Source organism: Misgurnus anguillicaudatus, chromosome 11 (genome assembly GCF_027580225.2).
Source record: "Misgurnus anguillicaudatus chromosome 11, ASM2758022v2, whole genome shotgun sequence".
In the NCBI taxonomy this organism is placed as follows: Eukaryota; Metazoa; Chordata; class Actinopteri; order Cypriniformes; family Cobitidae; genus Misgurnus; species Misgurnus anguillicaudatus.
This window is the reverse complement of record NC_073347.2, coordinates 35939362-35959744: the sequence shown is the minus strand read 5'-3', so window position 1 is coordinate 35959744 and position 20383 is coordinate 35939362. Positions and strand designations below refer to the sequence as shown.

At 35.9% G+C, this 20383-nt stretch overlaps 1 protein-coding gene across 1 annotated transcript in view; it reads right to left on the bottom strand.

Annotated features, from left to right (window-relative positions):
- Positions 1-9460: 9460 nt before the first annotated feature.
- LOC129416087 (zinc finger matrin-type protein 4) overlaps positions 9461-20383 on the bottom strand; it is a 117986-nt gene continuing 107063 nt past the window's right edge. Inside the window, exon 7 of the mRNA XM_055170334.2 lies at positions 9461-12140. Within this exon, the coding sequence (XP_055026309.1) occupies positions 12119-12140 (22 nt within the window). The 3' untranslated portion in view covers positions 9461-12118. The remainder of the gene's footprint in view (positions 12141-20383) is intronic.

Below are 20383 nucleotides of genomic sequence, written 5' to 3'. Positions count from 1 at the left end.
CAAACACTATAGTGACTAAAAACATCTCATCCTCTCAAATTCATGAACCAAACAGATGTAGATTCATCTTAAATATATATTTTATTTTCTCTTTTATGTGGTCTTAGTCAGTCATATAAATAAGTCAAGTAGTTTGATGTCTAACTTACTTTCAAGTTTCTGAAAAATAATCTTGTGACTCCAATAAAAATCTAGTTTGAAGAATTAAACTTATAAAACTTTTCTCCCACACATAATTTTAAGTTAGAAAAATATTGAGTTGGGTGTTATCACAATGTATCAATGACCCAGACTCTTAAACACCAGAGGTCACAACAACACCCGTGTAAAGATAATTGCTTTAAAATAAATTAAGATTGAAGGTAGTGTGTGTACATTTTAGCAAGATCTAGTGGTGAGATTGCAAATAGCAACCAACAGGTGCAATGATATTACGCAGCGCCCGAAAATAGTCCCATTAGTAACTTTCAATATCTGGGGACTATTTTCGGGCAGTGCGTAATATCATTGCGCCTGCTGCAGCCATGTTACAGCAGCAAAGTCCTTGATTATTACGCCAGAATAAGAGTATAGGTCTATAGACATATCGACCTAAAAATCACAACTTTTAATTTCTGTCGTTCTTAGTAAATAATGTAACTACAGAAGAGTCAAGTTTTTTAAAAGTAAAAATATTGAAACTCTTTGATGCTGATGGTCTAATCTATTCTAAAAGATTTTTAAATAGCACATTTTATCAATAAAATCCCATTCAACGTTAATGGTGATCTGAGGGGGCGGGATAGTGCCGTTGAGGGGGCACTAGTCTGGGACTAGGATAAGCCCTGTCCGAGAAACCACCCTATTGTGACTTAAGTAAATAAGTCAAAGAAAATAATAACAGTTTGGATCTGGTGTTAGGAGTACTTGACAGATCGTATTTAAAATAGTGCACAGTAGTTAAACATCAGCGGGGTAACAATACAACAAATTGATACATACATATACCAGTAATGATAACTAGTGTTTAATTTGATCGATGTCCCTGCGATATGATTTTCTGTTCATCTGAAATCAATCATTGAATGTTTGTGACCTTATCTTCTTTGCCTTGCTGTTCTCAGGTATGAACATGATCTTTTGGGATTGAGAAGCATCCATGGTTTTATGATGGAGGATAACATCTCAAATCAATGTTGATCAATGTCATGTCCCTTTTATTTATGATGTGCTTTTCACATAACACAGTTCAAAATAGCTTTATGGAGAATCTTACTGTAGCATGGTAAATGTCTACAAGCCTTGATTGAGCGTTTTAATAAAAAATTGTAGATAATGTTGACTCCCCAGCGAGTTACCCAAGAGCGGTTTTGGCAAAGAACAGAAAACTCAAAAACATAAATAGTGCCGAATAAAACCTTGGGCTGAGCTGTGGGGGACAATTCCCATTTGACTATTCAGCATAAACAATGCCGATATTATTTAGCTACAAGTCATGTCTTAATAGTGCAAACGGAGTGGATTTTCTGTTTGCAGTCTCTGGTTTAATCTATTCACAATAAAACGGATAGTCTCAACATTCAATTGAACCTGAAATATAATCAGTATTCACAATGCATACTATAATAAACATGGTAATGGATGTTATCAATTTTAAAGATGATCATAACCAGATTTAAGAGAGTCTATCAATTACTGTACATATTCATGGATACAACTTTAATGCATTATAAAACACTAAGATAAACAGGATGTTCATTATGTATTTTAATGAACTATACAATGTATAATCTATTTGTAATTATAGTAGGGCTGTTATTGAAAAAACAAACACATTTATCTAATTAAACTCATGACACTAGAAAATCATCCATTTCTGAATTAAAAATAAAGACTGACCAATCAGAATGATGCAAAAAATGAAAATATATTCTGCTTAAATCATCTTTTAAGGCATGCATAAATGCATTAAAAAGCTTTAAAATTGATCACTTTATAAATCGCTGCTCTACCTTCTGCGTGTAAATGACATGCAAGCGTATACATGTAGGTGATAGGTCTGTGTGATATGCCTTGCACGTGTCATATTTCAGTGTTTTGTCAGCGGTGTCTGGTATTGAGATCTCAATATGAGAAGGAACAGTGGTGTGAAAGCAGTCCTGAATGTTTCTGACAATGACGGATGATGCAGACGTCTGCTGGAAGTGAGCTTATTAGATAGCAAATGCTCCAGAGTCATCGCTGACATTCATTTCAGTCAACCGCTGGCAATTCCAAAATCAGAGCTAAAATCTTATTACGATGACTGACAGCTAGCATTTCATCATCAAGTGTGAATTGTGATCATGTTTCGGAGAAATTTGTTATTGAGGTCAAGGTGTACAGCATTTTAGTTTCAAAAATTAGAATTATAAATAGCACACTGTATATTGTAAACATCAATGCTTAAATTTACAGCAAATAATGCGGGAGGACAAACATAAAGGGTGTATAAAGTGTATGCTACACTTCTTTTATACTATAAAACAAATGGTGCAATAGTTGCATAAGTTGATTTAAAACAATTTATATGATAAAAACGCTATAAAAATAAAGTGAAGTGGCAGATTAGATGCTGGTGAAATTAAAAGTAGCCTAAAGCCACGTGTACTGCAAGAGACTGCATATCTGTAGGTGTGAACACAACTAGTCGCCCGCTCCCATTATAATCAACAAATCCTGTCTACGCTGTAACTGCCTTTAATGAGAGTGAATGGCAAAGTGAAACATCAGCATATGCAAATTCTGTCATCACTGATTGGTGCAGAGTGACGGCACATCTGCTGCATATTCAAAGTGCACACTGCTTAGCAGCAAAGATGTTGACAGGAGTAAAAATAACAGCAACTATTTATATATTTATTTACTTGATAGTAAATTGAATTTGTCTTCCTTACTAGGTATAGGCTAAACCACGTATAAATGCATTACAATTCATACATTTTATGAATGCATTTGTATGCAAAAATATATGCTAAAGGTTGTAGTAAAGAATAGGTTACACAATATAGGAATTTAGGAGGTATTATCACAAGATAATATTCTCATGCCTTATAAGGATGACCCAGCACTGCACAACTATTTCTAAAAATTTATAAAGATGATTTTTCAAAAATGTTGTTATTTAATGTACGCAATATTGTGACTGAATAAATGTTGAATTTGTCAGTTTGTGTGTGCATGCGTGTATCACTTAAATCTGTTTCATCCAGATGGGAGTCACAGCAGAGAAAAGCTCTTTAAAGGGATGAAAATTCTGTCAGAATTTATTGTCATCAGGAAAAACAAATACTTCGGCAATCAATGGGTACCGTCAAATGTAACTTCTTTTGTGTTCAACAGAATAAAGAAACTTATACAGATTTAAAATACGTGAGGGGGAGTACATTTTCATTTTTGGGTGAATTATCCAGGAAAGATAATTCATGACTAATTTTTACATCTGTGAATGTGACAAACTCTTTACATTACCATTCTGCTATCCAACATTGATGTGGCTTTACTGCAATACTAGTATCAGGTCATATCAGCTTTGTATATCTTTATAGGTTTATTTTTGTACATCAAGGACACGCACAGATTCTAACAAATAAAAATCAAGAGCTAAAGATCAAAGTCATAGACTCGGTTGCTGGAATCTCACATCTCACAACCTACATCTTTAGTCAACATAAAATAGTATTAACTAAGTTGTTGTGCGTGACCCATCCATGCATTTTATTCCAAATTATGTTTTTTTCTTAATTTTGGTATGAACCGCTCACTGTTCACAAGCCATGAAACTGTTCACACGGCTTCACTCAGAAATAGGGAACACAAATAGGGAAATTAGCATAATAACATAAACTTCCATCCATTATGAAATGTGAAATAGGGTCATATTCATGTTCCTGGGTGTCGCTTTAGTATTTGTGAAATATAGCTCATTGCCCTTACATTTATGCTTTTATCCAAAGTGACACAGTGCATATGTTTTATTAGTAGGCTATGTGTGTTCCTTGGGGATCAATCCCTTGACCATTTGCGCTGCTAATGATTGTGTGCTGGAGTCATAGCACATGACTTTCAGTAATGGTACATTGTGTGGAATTGCACATTTCTCCATTCGTAAATCATATTATCCACATTTAGTGCCTCTATCAATTTCTCTTGAAATATATTTGTTTATTCATTCAAATATATGTGTCTGAAATGAATGGCACACTGTTGTTATACTGTATGTAGCAGAATGACCTTGAAAATCAATTTCAGAGAGCAAATGAATGTCACATAATCTGGCTCAGTGTCAAGTGCCAGCAGTGGCGTGTTTATCTTCTGTAGATATGACAGCTGAAGGTGATTTTATCATTGGCAGTACAGTAATGCTGGAAAAAGGATCTGCTGTATTTATGTATGTATAGATGGTCTTTGTCTTTGACCATATCCATGATATCAATGAATGTCAATTAAATCAAGCTGCTTTTAGACTCAGGGTCATTGTCCTTGTGTTTTCTTTAGCAGGTTTTTACCAAGAGTTGATTTAATTTCCCAGGTATATAGTTTACAGTGCTGATCCTGTCATCTTCTAAACACTGAATGTCATGTCACAATACACCCGTTTTAGACACTTTTATCCGGGTATCCACGGGTACCTGACCCGTTGCAGGACTCTGAGCCAAGGTGGGCCATGCAAAGTCACTTGGCTGTAGCAATGATTGACACAATGATGAAAAACAGTTTAGTCCAATTATAATAACAAGTAATGACACTGTATACCATTAGGGATTTTGAAATTGCAAAACTTACATTTCATCAATAAAATGACAAGAAAAAAATAAAAACGACTTATTTTTTAAAATGTTTGAAAACACATTTTTTGCCTTTATTACTAGGTTGGTGGGTCCCGAGATAAATTTATCTACTATAAGTCGAGAAATTAAAAGTTTGGGAGCCAATGGCTTAAAGGCGGGATGCATGATCTCTGAAAGTCAATGTTGACATTTGAAATCACCTGAACAAACACTACCCTACCCCAATAGAATCTGGACCTTCTTTTGATAGACCTGCCCAACACATACCCAACCCAGGCAATGATGTCGATAAGTAGACACGCCCCTTACTGCTGTTTGGCTACAAGTGTGTTTTGGTACTCCGCTCGACTACCTTTTCCAAAGTGTTTTTCAAAAAACATGCACCCCGCCTTTAAGGCAGAATTTCTTACGTACAACGTTAGCAGGTGCTGTTCATGGTGATGGTGCTAAATTGGTTCGCTCGACACTTAATTGTTTACTTTATGCAGACTTCACTGCCTTATGTGTTAGCGGTGTTCTTTACAACAGAAACACTTCAGAACTTGTTGAAATTGCATTTATTGGGAATTGTGGGATATTGTAAAAATAATCCAAATTGCAAACGAAATCCAATCCTGGATATTTTATATAATTTCAAGTTTGTGAAACCTGTAACCTCATGCTAACGCGTTTACAGTGCGGATGAAACATATTGCTTCATGGCCGTGTTTCTGGAGCCACGTCTGTCTGCCTTAAATATGACAGCTTTGATTTAGATATTTTTAGCTTTGATGAGCTTTAATGTGTAAAATGTGTTGACCTTTGCCTATAAAAAATATGGCACTGGGCATGCAGCTGCCTCAAAGTAGGTTTAAAAAACAAAAACCTCACTCGTAAAATCTAATCAACAATAATCGCAATTACAACATCAAGGGAAATAATATAAACAATTATAATTTCTGCCATAATCATGCAGGCCTGCCATAAGGTATTATAATATTGCAATTAAACTTCATTCATGACAAGAGAAATATAAAATACTAAATGGGAATAAATGTGTGTTTGGGAACCCCTGATTAATATTATCATAATAAATTTGCCATCGGCCTAATGCCTTCATTTACTCCAAACCTAGGTGGATTGCCCAGAAGTCACATGGCCCGCATCAAATTATTGGTGTAAATCATTTATTTCTGATATTGGATGACCTACTCAACAAGCACAACACACGAAACATATAATCAACTACTAGAAAAAAGACAGAAAGGAAAGGGCAGCCAGAAGCTGAATTTGGGGTCTCGACAAAATCAGACCAACAAGATCTAAAAGCTGGTGATTTTTTTTATTGTAGCTTACATAGTAGCCAGAGAGGACTTAACATTTGATGGATTAAACGCACATATTGTAGAACTAAATGGCTCAGACCGACCTTGCTAACGAATGACTTACAGAAGGCATACTTTTGGGATACTTTTGGGAAACACGTTCCCAAAAACACTTCGGGAAACACATATTAACTATAAGTTACAGCTTAAAGTATGACTTAAAGGGATAGTTCACTTTAAAATGAAAATTCTGTCATCATGATGGAAAACACACAGCAGATAGTGACCATTGACTTTCATAGGAAAAAATATTTTGGAATTATTGTGATAAATGATGAAGAAAATATTTTGATAAATAATGGTAAGCACACAGTTGACGGTACTCATTAAAGATACAGTTTGTATTATTTTCGCCGATGGATGGCGCCAGATCAAACAACAACAATGATGTTGTTTACTGACGCTCTGAAGCAGCGTGGAATTATGGGATTTGTAGTCTTTAACTCAACCGCTGATGGCCATCAATCAGACGAGAACGAGAAATCACGTTGATGGATAAGGTAATCAAGTCTTATAAATGTTGCGTATGATGACATCGTTTATTTCATTATGTAAGTTTATATGTGATGTTCAAAACAAAATTTTCAGTCATAGATATTAGGTTAATACAGCACAGAATTAAGTTTTCAACTTACAATCTACAATGATTTTTCAAATAATGTATTGAGAGTACAAATCTTATTGTGAAGTGTCTTAAAATGACCATTTATATTGCTGTTCAATACCTTTGATGTGCATATCGTCCGCGGGAAGACACGCTGATTACAATCGACACACTTATGTTGTGATCAATATAATAGCATACGTTTTTTGAAGTGTTACTCACCCATCGCGTAAAACACAAGCAGGATCAGAATCTCACAATACCTTTGATGTGCATATCGTCCGCGGGAAGACGCGCTGATTACACTAATGTTGTGATCAATATAATAGCATACGTTTTTTGAAATGTTACGAATCAAAACAACTCACCCATCGCGTAAAACACTAGCAGGATCAGAATCTCGGTCTAGTTAAATGTTGTCGTGAAGCTCTCTCCATTCAGATAATGCAACAACAAATTGATCCTCTCTCGTTTTGTTACAAACTCTTCTTGGGTCGTTTGGTTGGCCCGTACGCTAACAGGAGCTGACACAACCAGCGGCAGACGGTAAAGAGTTATCCATAAGTCCATAAGTAAGCGCATAGTTCCGCATTGTCCACGACACTGGCTGCGTCCGAAAACTCAAGGCAGTGAGGACTGTCACTGTGAGGACTTGTTGCCTCGCTGAGGACATGACTTCGGCCTCGGAGGCCTGAAGGCCGCTCAGAGAAAGGCTTTCCGACGCACTTCAAAGGCAGCGTGTTTGAAATATGAACAGAGAGCGCCTTTGTGATAACTAATCACATATTTGAAAACTACAATACTAATTTCTCGCTAGAAATGCAATTAAAATGTGTAAAAAGTGAAAATATAAGTTTATTTAAACAAAATTTGTGCTCCAGCCGCTTCCTTTGCCGCCCTTTTATTTTTTCGAGCTCGACCAGTTTTCTCATGTGGGTTATGTCAGTAAAGGTGGTGACAAAGGGTCACATGGATATTAACGTCATTGACAGGAGACTGCACTGCCCCGTGTCAATGTTTTGAATGGAAATTTTCTCACGATTTACAAGTAGTTGAAAACATTACAGATATTGATAGTAATCAGCTGGACAAAATATATAACACTGGCCTAGTGGTTTTTGGACATTTTACTGCAAATATCTTACAAATTGCACCTTTAAATTCCATCATATTATTTATTCCTACTATGGAAGTCAATGGTCACTGTATGCTGTGTGTTTACCATCATTTCTCAAAATATCTTCTTTTGTGTTCATCAGAAAAAAAAGGAAATTCATATAGGTTTAGAACAACATGAGAATGAGTAAATGATGACAGAATTTTTATTTTAAAGTGTACTATCCCTTTAAGAGCGATGTAGCTGAAGAAGGTTTCAGAAAGCGCAGCACAGATCTGACAATACATCAGTCTACAAAATGATAAAATTGTCTGTAAAATCTAGTATCAGTGTCTGATTCTCTACCCTTCTGCCATCTGTGCAAGTTAGAGACACATGAGAAGCGGAGATAAATGCTTTACACTATAAATTTGTTTTTATAGAGGCAACATCTAAAATGACTTCTTAATCTACCCTAAATGTATACGCATTAGAATATTTTCCAACCTGCTATTCAAAATCACTACATAGTGTACTGTTAAAGACTTCATATATTAAAGCAAGTCTCGTGAAGTTTAAAGGTTTATTAAGTGCATGTAGTTTATGAACTGATGTACCACGATTCACCCAGACATTTACCCTCTTGCTTAAAGCAGCATGTTTCTATAGAAACCAGAACAATATGTACTAAAGTGAATAGATGGATGAGTACTGTAGATGTATCTCAATAAGAACAAATCTTTATAAAAATATAAAGTTTTGAGCTGTTCTAGGATCTGCCTTAGTATCACTCATGCTTTTGTTTGGCATGATCACACTTTTGTTTTTGCATCATAGGCACTTTGATACAATTATAAATCACAACAATACAAGAATACAAGCATTGCCAACATAATTGTTAAAATTAATCTTTTAAAATATTCCAGATGCATGCCAACTTTCATCAGCTGGCATTTTGAATGTATGATGTTTGATTTGAGATCTTTAAAGGGATAGTTCACCAAAAAATGAAAATTCTGTCATCATTTTCTCATCCCAATGTTGTTGTAAACCTGTATGATATTTTTTTTCTGATGAACACAAAACAAGATATTTTAATAAAACAAATATGATGGAATTCAGTGGGTACCGTGAACTGTGTGGTCACCATCATTTATCACAATACTTCTATAATATTGTTTTTTCCTACTATGGAAGTCAATGGTCACTATCTGCTGTGTGTTTATCATCATTTCTCAAAGTATCTTCTTTAGTGTTCATCAGAAAAAAAATCATACAGGTTTAAAACAACATGACGAGGAGAAAATAATGACAGAAGCTTCATTTTCGGGTAAACTATACCTTTCGGGGCCTTTATTAGATAGACAGTAATTAAGGAGACAACAGGAGAGTATAGGGTGAAGAGAGTGGTATGGGATTGGCAAAGGACCTCGAGCCAGGATTCGAACTCGCGTCACCAGAAGTGCGTCTGCACCATGTGTCGGAGCACCATCCACTACACCATCGTCTCCGACAACTATACCTTTAGGATGCAGATCATCCAGACCGTGTTAATGATGTCAACTTTCACACAAATGCACTACCACTGTAAAGTTTAAAAGTGAAAATAGTTATAATCAAGTGTATTTACAAATGTGCACAATACAGACTTTAAAATTCACCATTTCACATAGAATTCACAAAAATTGTTTGATGTACATACATATGTTTTTATATGTTGTATTTAATAGATATTTTTTATAATAAATATATTATTTTTGCCCACATCATACATAACCATAAAATATTCATAATCCATTTGCAGTTGAAATTGCATTCCATTAAATGAACAGCAAGACTGACATTTAACTTTACATGGTCAGTAAAAAGCTAAAGGCTGAGTTAAAACAAAAACTGATACAAACAGACACATCTAAACAGCCTGAGTTAAATATCTGCATCACTACAAAAACTTTTCATATGAATCGCACTTGTGTGTGTGTGTGTGTAGGGATGCATCGATATATCGGTTTATAATCGATAACGGCAGATAAAAGCATTGTTTACCCTTTATTGGACATCGGACGATCGTTTAAAAACAGCGAATGATCAAAAGGGCTGGAAAACTCATGCGGTGTGATTATTTTGAATTTTAGGATTTTTATGACATAATAATTTGACAGAAGGAGTTAAAAGCAAAACTATTGGTATCGGTAGATGTCTAAGTAAATGTATATCAGTATCGGCACAGACATTTTGTATCGGTGCATCCCAAGTAATGTCCATTGCCTTGATGTAGAAACCTCACAACCACAAGAAAAAAAACCCCATAATCCTGAGTCCTTGTAGCCAAAAGACATCCAAGCTGTTTGTTTCTATTATAGCATCACCTACAAATATCAGCCATCCAATCATCTTAATATAAACAACATCATTATACAACAGTGACATCATTGGGGTGACGTGATGGTTTTATCAACAGATGTTTTTAAAAGCCAACTTATTGTTCAAAAAGCAGCACACAAGAATCTTCAAGTAAATACTCCACAATAATAATCCTGGACGAGCAGTTTACTAACAATGATATTCCATTATTTACAAAAAAATTAAGGTTTTGTGCATTATTCAACCTTGCCATGATAAAAGACTTGGCTCAGTTGCTACCATGATACTCTGTTTTGCATAAATGTCACTATTAAGACATAACTTCAGAACAGGGCCTCACTTATAAAATGTATCAGATATAAATTTTAAGATGGAGGGCAAGATTTTTTTGATATTTTTTGGAAGTTTTAAATGACTTGAATTTTGTTCATCTATCTATCTTATGGCTTGGGAAGACTTAAAAAAAGAAAAAAGTATCACTTGCGAGAATTGTTTGAAAGATTTACTGCATGTCTTGATAAATGAGTACAATCACATTTGATCATAAACATCATGAATTTTATGATCAAAGTGCAAAACATTTGTAAAGGGATTTACAAAAGGCAAAAATCGACTTAAAAATGTAATGCATCCACTTAAAGTCTAAATTTAAAAGCATGCATACGCACTTTTTTTCATACCAGCACACTGTCACAATGAATTTATTCATTCCAGCATCTATGGCTATATTCATGACGAGAACCGGTTAATCTACACACAAGTTAATCTATACACAAGTTTGGCATCTCCAATTTACCTAACCTACATATGTTTGGACTGTGGGAGGACACCGGAGTACCCGAACTAAACCTACGCTGACACAGGGAAAACATGCAAACTCCACAGAAAGACGTCCCGACCCAGCCGAGACTTAAACCCGGGACTTTCTTTTTTTGCTGATTATTGTCCCACCATACAAGGATCTTGTGGCCATTTTGTAAGATGATTTAAAAAAAATAAGACATTATGGTACATTTTTATAAATGAGGCCCCAGGTCTTTATCAGTTTAGTAGCTACAATATAATCTAATATCACAACATATACACCAAAAATGCTGCATTTTTTATTTCTATGCCAATTCAGAAGAAAGCAAACACAAAAGGCATTCATACTTCAAAACAGCGGGCACTGAGCCCCAGTGTTACAGGCAGTCATTTTGGCATAGATTAGGATAAAGCTCAGTGCCTGAATCACACATGTTGAATTATCAACGAATGAGTCGTGGCGATAAATGCCAACGCATTGCATCTGTACTTCTTTAAATGAAGTACTGTATAATCCATTTGACATCAACGATTAAGCAGCATCAGACTGCAGAAATGTTCAGTGGAAATGACACTGATAGATGTGTGAATAAACAGGAAGAGAGTTGAGTCTGGATAAAAACCATCCAGAAAATGTGTCAAAAAAACAAAAGTCACACAAAGGCAGCAGTATTGAGTCCTTAATGGCAGAATTCACAAGTCTGTCATCGGCATGCCAAAGTGAATAACCAAAGCAGCGATGACCCGTTCAATGACACGCCACTGCATACGAGAGTCTGAAAGGCAAACATAAAAGTAGCTGGAACATCCCATGTAGATTCAGGCCAGTGTACTAATGTAACGTGATGGAGATCGATGAAATTGGCCATTTTTTCAGAGATCAACACAAATGTCCTTTTGATCAGAGTTTGGGGAAAGATACTCCCAAAATTGATGAATGTTTCAGTGGTTGAAAGTGAATAAAAATATAAAACACTTGAGAGCTGGAGAACCTCAGATATCATAGATGGATGGTCCTGCAATCTGCTCTTTAAACTCTTACAATGGTCTCGGTTTCAGCTGAAGTGTTTCTTGATCTTCATTGTTGATGTTGTTTCAAACTGAAAAAACAAAAAAACAACACAAAAGTTATTGATTATATCCTGTTTTGTTACTATAGATGATTACTTTTGAAATCAATTAGTCAAGGTTTGTTTTTGTTTGCTTATTTCTTAACGCCATTCCAGCATCCATGGCCATCCTCATGATCAATCCAAACACAAGTTTGAAGGACAATTTGGCATCTTCAATGCACCTAACATTCAGTGTTCCTACACCTTAGTTATCTTCAAATTCCTTTCAAGGACTTTCCAGGTCTAATACCCTCAAATTCAAGGACTAAATGTGGGGACACATTTCAAGTGAGAGCAAGGTTACATTATGTTACCTTTTAAGATACATTGTTACAGTTCCCATTCGAGGGAACTCGCGCTGCGTCACTGCGGTGACACTTTGGGTACGCCTCCAGGTGTAAGTGTGTCTGAATGTGTATATCAAATTCTACCAATGGTGAGGCTTAACGATAAAGACAGGGTGACGCGGGAGCCAGGAAGTATATCGCTATCTGAAATATTGCCAAAGACGGCGTTACAGGGATGCAGGAAGTATGGCAAAGAAGACGCAGCGTCTCGTTCCCTTCTTAAGCCGAAAGTATACTAGGGACGTCCGCGTATGCGCGCCGTCCGCATGACGTCATTTTCGTCATCAGGAGGGTCCGCGGCCGGCCGCGCGGACCGTCCGCGTGCAGCCCAAAATTTGAGACCGCGCGGACAGTACGCGTACAGTCCGCGTACGACAGCGCATGCGCGTGAAAATATTTAGACAGGACACTCCACTATAAACAATTATACAAAGGAAATAGACAGCATTTGCACACACACTATCGTTTTTCTTCTTTAACTTTTACTTCTTTCAAGAACAGAAAGCTGTGGAGCATGTTTGTTTGATTCCTGACTTTGTTGTCTTGTGGTTTGTTCTAAACTGTGTTTGCAATGGTGGATTAGTTACTTTTCTTCACCTATCCTAATGTTTTAATGTACTGTAAATGTCTCCAAATCAGTGCTGCCCTGACAGCCTGTTAGACTAATAATTTGAATAAGAAATCATTTGTATTGCGTATAGTGTCGAACGCGGCCGTCCGCGTGTAGCCGCGGGGACTATACTCGGAAACCTGCGCGGACGCGTGCGCGCGCGAGCCGGACGCGGACGCGGAAAAAAAGTATACCCGGGCCTTTAGGGAACAACAGTTACATACGTAACCCGAGACGTTTTCATGTGTTAAACACAACTATGCAAAAAAAAAACATTTTTGTATGAATCAACATTCACATACAGAAGATATAAGCATTTAAAGCGAACAGTTTAGCACGTGTGCTTAAAAAGTCTAGAATGTTTTTGATATTATCCTACACTACACAGGGAATAATATGGATTTTTTTCCAGGAAAAAAACCCGTATTGCATCAAATAGATTCAAGCACTTTCAATGACCTGTATATATGTCTGTATATTTTCAAAAATGTCCCAGGGCCTTGAATTATTTCTCCCAGATTCACAAACTTTCAAGGATTTAACATAGTATCCACTGAGCCACTGCACCGCCCCTAAATTAGACAATATACACATTTGAAAGCAAACACACAGCTTAATCTGATGATCAAACAAAGAAGCAAAGATTTTCAATTAACAATGCTGCTTTAATTTCCTGTTGTTGTCAGAAGGCTGCAAATTAAAGCTTAACAGCAAAGCAAAATAACAAAACACTTTGAATCCCACCAGACTGGATTTAACTCAGGTGGCTGCATTCGCATGCTATCAAAACTTTTGATAATTCCCACTTCTGAAGTCAGGATTACCAGCTTGTTGTGTTCAGGTGCTTTGTTGACGGAAAGAAAAAGGAACGCCAGGTTTGTGTGTCTTGGGGAAATTTTATTTAACTCATTACCCCGTCAGCCATTTTTTGTAAAGTTGCCCGCCAGCATTATTGTTGTGAAGATTCTAAAAAGTTTCACAAAATGCCTTCCAGAAAAATTTTCTTCTATAAATATATAAACATACAAATAAACCGAACAGACCCTCTGCTTTTAAACAAACAATAAATAAATAAACAAACAAACAAACAAAACGGGAAAAAAACGTTCATACTATCTATAATTGTTTTTCTGCGTTTTTTTTTTCTTTAAAAATATTTTTTTTTATGAGAAAAAGCTGAAATATTTGCATTTTTGTGTAGGAATTTTGTTAGAGATCTAATTCAGAACGATTATCAAAACATACACGGAGTTTAAAATGAGTAAATAATGTTTTGGCTTCAGTTTTTTTATTGGGTAAGTGGATAATCGTGGTATTGTCAATTAACATAAACATTTCACTAGGAACATGTTTTTTGTATGCAAATGTTTCCTCTTAATTGACGAGATAACTTGTCAATGGCGGGGAAAGAGTTAAACACAATATGTACTACCTTAACGAAAACAAGGTAAAGAAGCCTTTCGTATAAAAATAATAAAGCATACGTGCCACAGCAGAAATCCTTCTCCAATATCCCATTCAAGTTTGAGGACCGTCCATCTCTGGAAATTGGGTATTAAAAGGTAAACATGACAACAGAGGACGCTCATAATAAATTTTTATCTAGGAAACTCTAATTTAAGATAATTCCGATGAAGGCACATGAAAGCAACATAAGACCCAATGCACAACATTTTGAAGCATGTGCACTGCTCACCAGACCAATAATATATCAGTATTTGTATTGTCTCATCACTTTATATAATACAGGTATGTGATATACCATGACAAATAGCCTTTTTGCAATTTGGATCTTTATGTTACTAACTGTGAAAAATGCCCTCCATGAAACTCACCTGAAACTCCTGCCAAGCTTGGATGGTGTAAAAATGTTTCTTGGATTGCTTGTAATCACACAGTATAAATATTTACACTGTACAATACTTCTACATCCATCTCATTCAACAAGATAAACTGTTCCAATAAATAAATATTTCCCTTTCATTCAACAAGAATTAATTGGTACACATCAGGACAAATACAGGGCTGTGCCAGGGACTGTGTGCGATAAAACCAGCTCTGTATCTTCAAGCGTGTGACAGTGATACAGCTCAACACCTGGGGAATTTTTAGCCTCTAGGGAGGTCATCCATGCACGCTTGTGCAAACAAGACTAAAAATAACTCTGTAGAATAATCTTCCTAAACCCTGGAGTCCAAACCTGTCTTACAATGACAAATCAAGCTAGTCTTACAATGGCTCACATCTTTATCAGCACAAGTAAACAGAAGACACAAGGGTATTCACTAAGAATGAATTACCGCAACTAATTTACGGCACGGTTTATTCGCGTGAGTCGTCTGCATCGTTGTCACTAACTAAATTATGCAAATCAGGTATTTGCACAAATACGCCTATAAATTAGGTGCACTGTTTGCTTACGGTGCTTGGTTGCTTTGTAGCAGGTTAGGAGTGATGTGGAAGATGCAGCAGACTACCAATATCTAGCATTGTTCACTGGGTCCGTGCAGCATCAGAATGGTCTCTTTAAAATGCAAAGTGTGCTCATCTGCATCCAACATGAACTTTAAATTTGCTACAAAAAGAATATCAGTAAAGTACATTTAGTACAAAACCTGCAGGGTTTCTGGTCCATGTTGCACCTAACCCAGTGTCTGATGTCTTATACACTAACAACAGTGCTTTATCATTATGACAGATACAGGGTATGCGCATCTTATTAGACCTTCAGGCGTGTCTCGCTTCTAGATTCCTTTCATTTTCTCTCAACATTAAAGAAATGGTTAACACGTTAATTTAAATTTGTGAATCTGTCAGTTTATTGCCTCATCCTCATGTCATCCTAACTTCCACGATACTTCATGTCATGTACAATCATATAGACTTATTTTATGGTGTTTTTTGACCAATGTGGCTAAACTGTACCTTTTCTGTCACTGGGGCTGTACCCTACGTTTATGTTTGGTACATTTACAGCAGTGGTCTTCACTATTTATTTTCATGAGAGCCACATTCATAGGTAAGGCTTAATAGGAGAGCCGCCTTTACCGCAAAGTATCAAAAGTAAAATCCAGTCATAAATAGCATGTCTGCTTATCAATCTGTCAATCTGTTAATAAATACAAGGGCAAATCATTCTTTATCATTAACCAGTGAAATTTGATGCAATATGATTTCCCTTAATGACAAAAACAGGACTTTAATGCTAAGCATTCTTATAATATGCTTATGCAGTGCCCTCCAAACCACCAGGGGGCCACCTTTCTCGTAATTTCATGTGGCGCTGCACAGAACGGTTGGCGAGTGACATTACTGTGCTGCGAGAGCAATTCGAAGCAGTCTTATCTAACGGTACTCTAATGTCATATGACGATCATTCTGTGCAAGCGCTAGTATGCGATTGAACACGCTTATCGACGTGCATCTTGATCTAATAGGTATGAGTGCATATAGCCAAATCATACAGTGAAAGATATCTCAAAATGGGAAAATGAAAGACAATTGTTAATTTAATTTTTAATTTACTCAAAACTGCAAAATCCAGTTACAAACACCTCCAAGATGTCACTAAGTACTTAATCTGTAAATATTTTTTCAGAAAATCTCTTAAAAATGTATGTATGTAGTGATAATTCAATGCATCTCTGCTGGTGGACTGTGCTGTGTTGAGTTAGTCACGGAGACAGCCGTCGCCCTGGAAACCGTGTCAACCCTGACATCCCAGGTGAAGGGGAGCTGCCGTCACAAGCGTCAGAGGTGTTTGTGTCTGAGGGTGCCAGAGGGGTCAAAATCCCCCTGAACCCACTGCAATCTGCTAGAGTGACAGCAGAAGAAAGAGGAGATGACATCAGCATGTGAGGGCACCTCAAGTCGGACGCTCTCCTCTCCCTGTATACACAAGCTTTGGAAAAACACTGTCAGGCACGGACTCATTTCTGGCGATCCTGGTGAAGTATTTTGGCTGTGTGGCTGAAAATGGACAGCTCAATGCCTGTAGCAGAATGCAGATTCTCTCAAGGCTTTGACACACTGGCAACTATTTAAGCCCGTGTAGACAGGCAATTTAAAACTGTGAGCAAGGATCACGCGTGTCATGAAAATTGTGCTGTGATTGCGTTTCTCGTGTCTGGCTGGTTAAGCCACAGGTGCAAAGATAAACACTGAAATATGAGGACTAATGAGGATATAGTAGACATAGCAACCTATTTAACTACCTAAGGTACACTCTTAAAAATAAAAGCGCTACATAATGTCATAGAGGAATTGTTTTGAGCTGTATGGTTCCATAAAGAAGCTTTAACATCCAAATCATATAATGAAGAAAGGTTTTAGACTATATAAAGGTAAAAAAGAAATGGTTCATTTAAGAAACTGAATGTTTTTTGGGAACCATGAATAGTTAATCTATGGCAGGGCTAGTCAACTGGCGGGCATCTTTGTCTGATTTTTAAAATCAGCTTGGTTACTTTTACCGTTTCACTGTACATGACAAAGGACGTCCAATAAACCGGAAGGAGAGTCGGAAAGGGGCTGCATGGGGTGCCAACCATTTGAGCTTTGGATGCATAAAAAAAGAAAGTTGTGCGACTACACCGCATGTGACAGACCCGACCGGAGATGATGTATTTCAGTGTGTTCCAATCAAAACACTGAAAATTATTAATCTTTTTTTTTTGTTTAACCTTATCAGTAACACTTGAATCCTTTAAAAAAAGATTTATTACTGATAAGTAAATGATTACCTTCTCTTCCATGTTTTCACAGATTTCACTGAAATTTCATTACAACTGCCACTAGGGGGCGAACTCAGACAGTCACATCCAAATGTAGTGTAAAATGGAAAGGCAGTTTAGCCTAAATATCTTTAATATATTAAAAAAGAAAACATGAAGTGCAATTTTAGTCAAAAGGAGAATGACTTTATGTTGTGAATACTTGAAATGTTACAAATACTTCGATTTATGACATTTAAACAGTTATAAACAAAAGCAGTATAAGAGCTCTGCATTATTAGTGCTATACAAAAATAAATGTGTTGATTATTTACATTTGCAATCTATGTTCATCTATGAACATTGGGCTCAATGTTAAACTGCAATTGTTTTTAAAATATTAAAAAGGAAAATATTAGTTTTTAGTAATTAAAAGGCAAAATACTGGATACAAGAAGTTTTTAATATATGAGCTAAAAACAAAAAGTAACAAAAACAACATAATGATACACTCTAAAAAATGATGTGTTGGATTTACTTAAAATATATATGCACCATTTTTGCATCACACTTTTTAAGTATTCCCAACTTTGATAGTTTTACTTAAAATTTACAAGAAATTTACAAGAAAACCTGTGTTTTATTTACTTATTTACTTAATTTAAATTTTTAAGTAAAGAATGATGATGAACTCAAATATTTAAGTTCATATAACACATATTTTCTTGTTTATTTTAAGTAAAATTATTCCAAGTTGGAATTACTTAAAATATATATGCACCATTTTTGCATCACACTTTTTAAGTAAATCCAACACATATTTTAGAGTGATGTTGGAGCAATTTAGTATACACAGAAAGGTATACATAATTTAGTGTACACAGAAAGGTCTCCTGAACAAAGTCTTTGTCTGACTTAGCTCTTGCTTGAATCAGTGACCTTTTTGCTGTGAGAAACAATGATGCGCGCTAACCCACTGTGTTGCCCTCTACACTGAGCACACACTTCTCAATCATGGTAACAATGAACAAACATAATTTTTTTCAAAATAACTCTAAATACAACATATAACATATAACATTAACAACATATCAACATAAATAAACCCAGCAAACATTAAAACAGTCATCTTTTTTAGTAAATATTAACCAAAGAAGTGAACATGTTGCAATGCATGCTGGGAACTATTCAGACCATTGTTTTTTTAAATTGCTTGTTCAGATTACTCAATTTGGCAAGTTGGGTAAACAAATTGGACAAAAACTTAAAACTCCAGTCAACAAATGATATTTGTTAGCAGGATGATTATGCTTATTTCATTCAGTGAACACAAATTAATGAACTGATGCCCTTCAACAAGAAAAACTTTGTTTTTTGTTAAAAGAACATTTTGAAGTTGAATTTTTTACAGGGCATGTGCTTCACAAAATGGCTACGACAGATGTCATAATTTTTGGCTGGAAAGGCATCATGGGAAATCACGTGGCTCTATAGTTACTTAAAATGTTATGCTAGATTTACTTAATTTTGATGCAATTGTTATAGTAGTTAACACTAATTATGTTTTTTCATTTTATTTTTGGATACATTTAAGTTCACCTGGTAACTTAAATTTTTGTGTTACACATACTAAATATGGTAAGTAGAGGTTGAAAAGTTATAAATACTAAGTTTTTTGTGTTTAATCCAATTACTTTCATAAGTTATGGTTGTTCAGCCAATGAATCGTTTTTTAGAGTGTATAACATATATAATAATGATATATAATAGGTAAAAGTAAAAAATATATAAAAGGTGAAAATAGGGGTAAAATTTTGGCCCGCATCATATTTACAAATTTAAAATCTGGCCCATGAAGAAGCGCAGTTGAAGACCCCTGATCTAAGGTATAGGGTTAGGGTTAGCTGTGATCTATAACACCTGATCTATGGCATAGTTGTGATCTATAACCCCTGATCTATAGCATAGCTGTGATGTATAACCCCTGATGTATGGCATAGTTGTAATCTATAACCCCTGATCTAGCCTATCTGTGTTATATAAACCCTCAGGTATGGCATAGCTGTGATCTATATCAACTGATATAAGACATAGCTGTGATCTATAACCCCTAATCTATGGTATAGTTGTGATGTATAACCCCTGATCTATGGTAGAGCTGTGATTTATAACCCCTGATCTATGGCATAGTTGTGATGTATAACCCCTGATCTATGGTAGAGCTGTGATTTATAACCCCTGATCTATAGTATAGCTGTGATCTCTAACCCCTGATCTATGGCATAGCTGTGATCTCTAACCCCTGAACTATGGCATAGTTGTGATCTATAACCCCTGATCTATGGTATAGCTGTGATCTATAACACCTGATCTATGGCATAGTTGTGATCTATAACCCCTGATCTATAGCATAGCTGTGATCTATAACCCCTGATGTATGGCATAGCTGTGATCTATAACCCCTGATGTATGGCATAGCTGTGATCTATATCACCTGATCTAAGACATATCTGTGATCTATAACCCCTAATCTATGGTAGGCCTATAGCTGTGATCTCTAAC